The 7,644-nt window shown below is 45.5% G+C and overlaps 1 protein-coding gene and 1 non-coding gene across 2 annotated transcripts; both read right to left on the bottom strand.

Moving 5' to 3' along the window:
• Nucleotides 1-385: 385 nt before the first annotated feature.
• TM4SF19 (transmembrane 4 L six family member 19) lies at nucleotides 386-7,049 on the bottom strand. Its single transcript, XM_004745350.3, has 4 exons — nucleotides 6,788-7,049; nucleotides 5,969-6,046; nucleotides 3,190-3,359; nucleotides 386-2,913 (listed from the first exon to the last, which is right to left on the bottom strand). Exons 1-4 carry the CDS (start codon nucleotides 6,986-6,988, stop codon nucleotides 2,733-2,735), a joined length of 630 nt encoding a protein of 209 aa, XP_004745407.1. The 5' UTR covers nucleotides 6,989-7,049; the 3' UTR covers nucleotides 386-2,732.
• Nucleotides 6,594-6,666, bottom strand: TRNAK-CUU. Its single transcript has one exon. It is a non-coding gene; the product is annotated as a tRNA-Lys (tRNA).
• Nucleotides 7,050-7,644: the final 595 nt, after the last annotated feature.

Raw genomic sequence — 7,644 nt, 5'->3', positions numbered from 1 at the left:
AGGAGAATGGGGTCTTCATTGTGCCATGAAGGGCCATTCAAGGGCCATGAGGCTAAGTGTGCACCCACATCAGCTCAGTGCTGCTTCAACCATGCCCTTTTTATCTTCCCCTTGGTTCAGCAGCACCAGCCCCATCTTTGGCTGCGATCATGTATCCACAGACTAGCCTGGCACAGAAATCCAGTGTCTCCTAGGAGCAGATAGCGTTTTACTCCTTGCTGTTTCACCAGCCTTAAGAAATCATACTCCTAATATGCAGATTTTCTCTCCCCTTCCATGGTTTCTTCAGTTAGATTTCTCTCATTCTATCTACTACAGTCTAACTAAAATCACAGAAGATCAGATGTATAGTTTAATTCAATAAAAATTTTATTATTCCATCCATGCTAGGGGCTAGAGATACAAAAGTAAATAAAACCCAGGCCTTGCCCTAAAGAGTTAACAGATTTGGCTGGGGAGCAATGGGTTAAATAGAGTGCCAGCTGCTATAACAGAAAGCTGAAGGACAACCTATTCCCAAGATGGGCTTACTTTTCTTTTTTTAAAGATTGTATTTATTTATTTGAGAGAAAGAGAACAAGAGAGAGCATGATGGGGGGACAGTCAGAGGGAGTGGGACTCATCCTGGGACTGTTTCCTGGGACTTCAGGATCATAACCTGAGCCGAAAGCAGTTGCTTAACCAACTGAGCCACCCAGGTGCCCCAAGGGCATATTTTTCTCTAGCAGGAACATAAACAAGGCAATGCCCTCCTCATTCCATGATGATATTCCAGAAGGCATATACAAGGTAACGGACAGACGACTTTTTTTCTTAACAAAATGTTAACAGTGTCCTGACGTAAGCCCCTCTGCCCTAAACCTGGTTGGAAGCCAAGCCAAGACCTCAATGTGGCTTTCATTTGAAGAGAAAGAAAACCAGGGTGAAAGCCCATTCCGAGTGTGAGGTAGTTCTGGGATGAAGGCAGAAGGAAGGGGAGATGCAGGCGTCCTCTGGAATCCCACAGAGGGCAGCGAACAGAATAGGCGGGTGTGGAGGACTATGGAGCCCATAGTGGAATGAACACAGAACTCCCTCTGCATTCCCCTCCCCATCCCTGGTTTCCTCTCCTTTCCCCTTCCCTCCTCCCCCGGTAACAGAGGAATTCCTGTATTCTGGAGGCATCGGGTGCTTCAGCGGCTCCTCCCTGACCTGGGGACCATGGAGGGGATACAACAACAACTGGGCCCACACTTTCCCTTCCTGGCTTTGTCTCCTCTGTGGCTCCAGAGCCCATGGTTCCCTAACTTGTTCGCTGGACCTGTCCACTACCTCTTCTCTTGCCAGTGCCCATCTTCCTATTTCTTCCCAGGCTGCCTGCTTCCTCCTGTTCCCTGCCCATCAGAATTTCCCGCGCGGATCTCCTTCACCCCACTCCTGACTCTACTCACCATCCAGCACTAGCTCCTGACCAAGATCTTGAAGTGCAACAAAGAGAGGTGCTCTGTTCTCCACGTCCCACGTGAGAAACCGCTGTGGCACCACAGTTCTCCTTCCCATGGGTCCCCTCCATGCCTCGGAGTGTGCTGTTTCCTCTGCTGGGGAATCACTTCCTCCCCTCTTCACTGGGCAGTTTCAAGAACCAGCTCAGACGCAAGGGGTGCCTTCCTTGCTCTCTCACAGACCCTCTTCTTGGAGTTTCGCTATTCCTCTGAACTCTCTCTGTGTCCTGTTGACCTCTAACATGGCCCTCACCATAGGATATTTAAATTATTTATAGATGTGTTTGTTCCTCTACCCTGATCATGAACTCCTCAAGGACAAGGCAGGGTCCTAGGTCAAGGACTATGCCTCAGTCATCTTTAGATCCACTGTGCACACAACAGTATACAGTGGAAACTCCAGTGTACAGCACTTACTGAACCGCACTGAACACTAAAGAAGAGAATATTGGTGAATTAATCAGCTCAGGCTGCCATAACAAAATAGTACTGACTGAATGGTCTAAGACCACATGCATTTATTTTTCTAATAAATCAGACTTGAAGTCCCAACATGAAGATACCAATAAGACTGGCTTCTACTGAGGACCTTCTCCTTGGCTTGCAGGTGACCACCTTCTGGCAGTGTCCTCACAGGGCCTCTTCTACTGTGCTTGTGTGTAAAGAGAGATCTGGTATCTCATCCTCTTCTTGTAAGGATTAGGGTCCTACCTTTATGACCTCATTTAACCTTAATTACCTTCTTAAAGGTTCTATCTACAAATATAGTCACATTGGGGCTTAGGGCTTCTACCTATGAGATTTGAGGACACACAATTCCATCCATAACAACCGGTGAACTTGAATTTAGAAGATAAGAGCTCAGGTGCTGACTTTACCTGAACCCAGGTGAGTGCTTTTAGGCAGCAAGTCCCTTATGCTCTAGGAGCCTCAACTTCCATATCTGTGACATGTGGCCAGTTTTATGGAGTTGTTAAGAGGCTGAAATGAGATCACAGCTGGAGGACATTTGATGAACTGTAAGTTCCTGCACAATAATAATGACCTAATTATTCCTTCTACTGATACATCATCTTGCAGTTTACAATGTGATTTAAAATGCATATATCACTCAACACAAGTGCAAGGAATCATTGCCGTTATTATCACTACAGGAATACCTAAAAGGAAAGTTTGTTTATAATCCATTCTGCAGAAGAGATTCAAGGTCTGTTCTGAGGAAAACTCTCACGCGTGAAAGGACATTCCCTATCACTTGTCACAAAGGCTGCAGAAAAGACTCAGGAAGCTGTTGAAAAAATGAATGACCACCAAGAGAATCTGGAGGAGGCTGATGCATAGGAGCATGGAGAAGAAGGACACGTGCCAAATGACAGCTTTAGAAGGCTCCAGACACACAGAGTTCCAGAGGGAGTCATCATACAAATAATTCCTATAAAAAAAAAAAAAAAAGGAGACCAGGGGTTGAGGAATAAGTAAGAAAAGCCAGGTAAGCAACTCAATAGAAACCTGGCCCCTCTTCCCCCCAGCCAAGGTCCTAAGCCTAGATTTCTGAGGGTGACATTTGCTGTGTTGGCAAAATGCTGAGCATCAGAGATGGGAGATGCCAGAACGTGTGGCCACAAGGATTTTGTAGTCCATCTGTGTGTCTTTCTGTCTGTCTTTGTCTCTCTGGAAAGATTGAAAACCCAAGTCTCCGTCCATTTACCTGTTATGCAAGTCTTGGAATGGGTAACCATATTTCCAAAATTGTGTCTGATTGAAGGATGAGGCATCAAACATGCAAAATGGACCATCTTTCAGGGCTACTCCAGAAGTGATAAAGCAAATCAAGGCTCCAAGAAAAGCCAGGCTACCGGACAGCAGAGCAGTGAATGTCTGTAGATGGAAGGAAGAAACCATGAGGTGAGATGGGGTCATGACCAGGTGATGGGGTGATCTGGACAAGCCTAACTTCTCCAGCACTCAGGCTTTCCCTGTCATATCATGTGGGGATAATGCTTCCCCTGGCAGCTCCTTTAAAGGACACCTAAGGGACATCAGCATGGCGGCTGATGAGGGGTCGAAGGGCAGAGCCAGGAAGTGGTGGGAAAGAAAGCACTGAGAAGGCGGGAAGTAGTGGCACTTGGACCTGAGTCTCCCTGACCCAGGGAAGCTCCCTCCAGAGCTTCTCAACAGGTTGGCTTCAAAAACTTTTACACTCAGAGGCCACTGGGTGGCTCAGTTGGTTACTGACTCTTGATTTCAGCTCAGGTCATGGTCTCAGTGTCTTGAGTTGAAACCCCATGTCAGTCTCCACACTGGGCATGGAGTCTGCTTAATATTCTCCCTCTCCCCCCGCAACCAACGCATGCTCGAGTGCATGCTCTCTTTCTCTCTCTCTCTCTGTAATAAATAAACTTTAAAAAAAAGTTTTACATAGCCTCTGGGTAGAAGGGTTGAATGGTCATTGCATGCCCATTTCTTTTTTACTATTTAAAAAAAAATTTTTTTTAAGATTTTATTTATTTATTAGAGAGAGCACAGGCAGGGGAAGCACCAGGCACAGGGAGAGGGAGAAGTAGGCTCACTGCTGAGCAAGAAGCAGGATTCAGGAGTCAATCCCAGGAGCCTGGGATCATGACCTGAGCAGAAGGCAGACGCTTAACTGACTGAGCCACCTAGGTGCCTGCATGCCTATTTATGACTCTTTTAAGGGAAAGCCGTATTCTTAACAGTTCCCAGCAACTAATGCCGATTCCACTCTTTCTTAAATCAAGCATGAAGGAAACAAGGGAAGAAGGAGGAAAAGAGGTAGGAAAGAAGGGCGGGAGGGGGACAGGGAGAGAGAGGAACTTCAGTCAGCTTGGAACAGACCCCTGTTCTCTCATTGCACTTATTCTGTGGACTTCCCTCCCCAAAGATAACAATGAGTTCACTTCCTAGGCAGGAGTCTAGCTTGGTTTTAAATTGGCTTCTTTCTCAGACTACTAGGTTGTTTTCTCCCTTCAAAAGAATGCGTATTTTAAAAAATTTAAATAAAACATATGCACAGTTTTTATATAGAATCATGGAGTCCTCTTCCCACAATGTCAAGCTGATTTGGAGCTTGGGAGGGCCAACAAAATGCTCAAGATGGGGTCCTGGCCCCAGCAGCATCACATCACCTGAAAACTTGCTAGAAATGCACAACTTCCCACTTCACCCCACCTTCTGAACCAGAAAATTTGGGGCTGGAGCACCTGGGTGGCTCAATCAGTTAAGCATCCACCTATCACTTTCAGCTGTGATCTCAGGGTCATGATCTCAGGGCTGTGAGATCCAGCCCTGCATCAGGCTCTGCACTGGGTGTGGAGCCTGCTTGGGAGTCTCTCTCTCCCTGTCTCTCTGCTACTCCCCCACCTCTAAAAATAAATAAATAAATAAAGTCAACTCTCCTGTCTCTCCAACCTTCTCCTTTCCTCAGACAATATAGCTTTAAAAAGAAAGGGGGGGGGGAGGACAGGGGGGAAGAAGGGAGGAAAGAAGGAAGGAAGGAAAATAAATAAATCTGGGGGTGGGGCGAACCATCTGTTTTAACAAACCCTCCAGGGATTCTGATACACACACAAGTCTGAGAACCACTTACTCACTGAGGGGAAAACCAAAGGAGACTGAGAGAAGATACTGAGTGAAGTGCATGGGTATTTATATTTAATTCTTTAACATATAATTCTGAATCAGTGAGGTTCCCTATATGTGGGATGCAGATACCAAAGTATGCGGTAGAGTTCCTGTAGGGAGGCCACAAATTCATATGTCTCATACTGAGTAAGTAACGTATCTTATACTCTACATGTACTGAAATTTTTAGGTATATATAAATGTTGCTGTAACTGACAAGTGCAAATTTACTCTGGGCCCAAGTTTAATTTTCTGTAAAATGGAGGGTTTAGGCTAGAATCTAGTCATTAGATGATTTCTGGAAACCTTCTAATTCTAAGAAAAATTAAACAAAATAACCAGGAAATTTCCTTCCTTCCTTCCTTCCTTCCTTTCTTTCTTTTCTATCTTTCTCCTTATTTCTTTCTCTCTCTCTCTCTCTTTTTCTTTCTTTCTAGTAGACTCCACACTCAACATGGGGCTTGAACTCATGACCCAGAGATTGAGTGCATGCTCTACCCACTGAGCCAGCCAGATGCCGCAGGAAATTTTTTGTCAGTGATACGTGACCACAGCACACTTAATTCATGTCCATTTTGTTCAATAGGCTAAAAATCATAGTTAATAGACATGTTTGGCTCAATAAACACTCCCTTAACTTGAGACTGTTCACTCCCATTTTATAGATGAAGATCCAAGGCTCAGAAAGATTAAGGAACTTTCCCAATGGCTTAGGTTTACTAAGGAGTACATTCAGGACCTGACTTCAAGCCCCAAAACTGAAGTTGCCTCTTTACCACTCTGCCTGTAGAGTAATGAAGTGTGAGGACATTCTAGGTATTAGAAGAGTAGAACCTGGTGCTTACACTTCGGCAGGGCCCACTCTTACTGAAGCAGCCATATCTCCAGCCTATGAAGGAGATGAGGGTAGCTGCAGTGAGTACCTGGGAGAGGAGAGAAGAATGGTAAGAAGAGATTGGGTTGATTACTATTGAAATAGGTCATTTGGGCATTTCACATGGTTTTGATAATCCTATCTTTCCTAGAGGGTTTGGCTTTGACTGTCAGGACGTAGTTGGATGACTAGCCTAATCTGACTCTCTGGATGGCAACATTTATACCCAGCTTTCTAGTCCCAAGCCAAAGTTCAGCAACAAGTCTTCCTAGAGTCTCCTATTCTTTGGAATTGCTATAGACCCAAGACCAACTTGCTAGATCAAGCATTCTTTTTTTTTTTTTTTTTTTAAGATTTTATCCTTAAGGGGCACTTGGGTGGCTCAGTTGGTTAAGCAGCTGCCTTGGGCTCAGGTCATGATTCCAGGGTCCTGGGATCGAGTCCCACATCGGGCTCCCTGCTCAGCGGGGAATCTGCTTCTCCCTCTCCCTCTGCCTGCTGCCCTGCTTACTTGTGCTCTCTCTCTATCTCTCTGTCAAATAAATAAATAAATAAATAAAATTTTTAAAAAAGATTTTATCTTTAAGTAATCTCTATGCCCAATGTGGGGTTTGAACTCACAACCCTGAGATCAAGAGTCACATGCTCTACCCACTGAGCCAGTCAGGCACCCTCAAGACCAAGCATTCTTGCAAACAAAACAAAACAAAACACTGCTGTCCTGCCACCTCCCTGCTCCACCCTGAGTGGTATTTGGGGAGTTTACACCCAAGGAACTCCAAACACTTACCATGAGTCCTCCTCCCCAGAGCCCAGAGCCCAGCATGGCATGCCTGCCAATAAGGCCCCTCAACAGGTAGGTCACATCCCAGTTAGGGAAGAGGAGCACCAAGTTTGCTCCAGCAGCAAACAGGGCAGTAGTCCCGAGGCTCAGCCCCAGGATGCGGGAGCAGGTCCGTGAGCATGCCATCACATCAGGAGAGGACAGCATCCTGGAACCAATGGATGGAGAGTCATGGTAGCTCTGTTGCTGGAAGCATCAGGAAGGGGAACACGGATAGCAAGGGTAGGGTAGGGGGAACAGACCACAGATACTGTCACCTCCCTGGGTCAGATCAAGAAAAGCCAAAGAACTTGCTTAAAAATTTTGCCTTTTATAAACAGTTTCCAATGGATAGAATTCAATTGCCCCATTTTCTGCCAACCCCCATTGGTCCCATCATATTTTGCTTGTACCTCTATACAGCCAGTGCTTATTTCTATCTGGGACAGGAAAAAGTGTTTAAGGGGGTCATCCTCTCTCTTTAAAAGATGTCATTTTTGAGATGTCCACTATCACCACTTCCATTCAACAGTATAGGAAATCCTATCCAGTGCAATAAGAAAATAAAAAGGGGCACCTGGGTGGCTCAGTGGGTTAAGCCTCTGCCTTCGGCTCAGGTCATGATTTCAGGGTCCTGGGATCGGGTCCCAAATCAGGCTCTCTGCTCGGTGGGGAACCTGTTTCCCCATCTCTCTGCCTGACTCTCTGCCTACTTGTGATCTCTCTCCCTCTAATAAAGTCTTTGAAAAAAAAGAAAAAAGAAAAAAAGAAAGAAGCAAAAGCCATACAGAGAGGAAAGAAAGAAGTAAGGTAACATGATTATG

The sequence above is a fragment of the Mustela putorius genome, unplaced genomic scaffold, assembly GCF_011764305.1.
Source record: "Mustela putorius furo isolate JIRA1106 unplaced genomic scaffold, ASM1176430v1.1 tig00003834_pilon_pilon_pilon, whole genome shotgun sequence".
NCBI classification, from domain to species: domain Eukaryota; kingdom Metazoa; phylum Chordata; class Mammalia; order Carnivora; family Mustelidae; genus Mustela; species Mustela putorius.
The sequence above is the reverse complement of the archived record's forward strand: the minus strand, read 5'-3'. Positions and strand labels throughout refer to the sequence as shown.

Excerpts from the sequence above, each read along its gene's own strand:
- TM4SF19 (XM_004745350.3), bottom strand. The coding sequence starts at position 6,988 with ATGCTGTCCTCTCCTGATGTGATGGCATGCTCACGGACCTGCTCCCGC. Across the intron at positions 6,047-6,787 it reads TCTGGGGAGGAGGACTCATG|GTACTCACTGCAGCTACCCT; the intron begins GTAAGTGTTTGG and ends CTCCTCTCCCAG. Across the intron at positions 3,360-5,968 it reads AGAGTGGGCCCTGCCGAAGT|ACATTCACTGCTCTGCTGTC; the intron begins GTAAGCACCAGG and ends TTCCATCTACAG.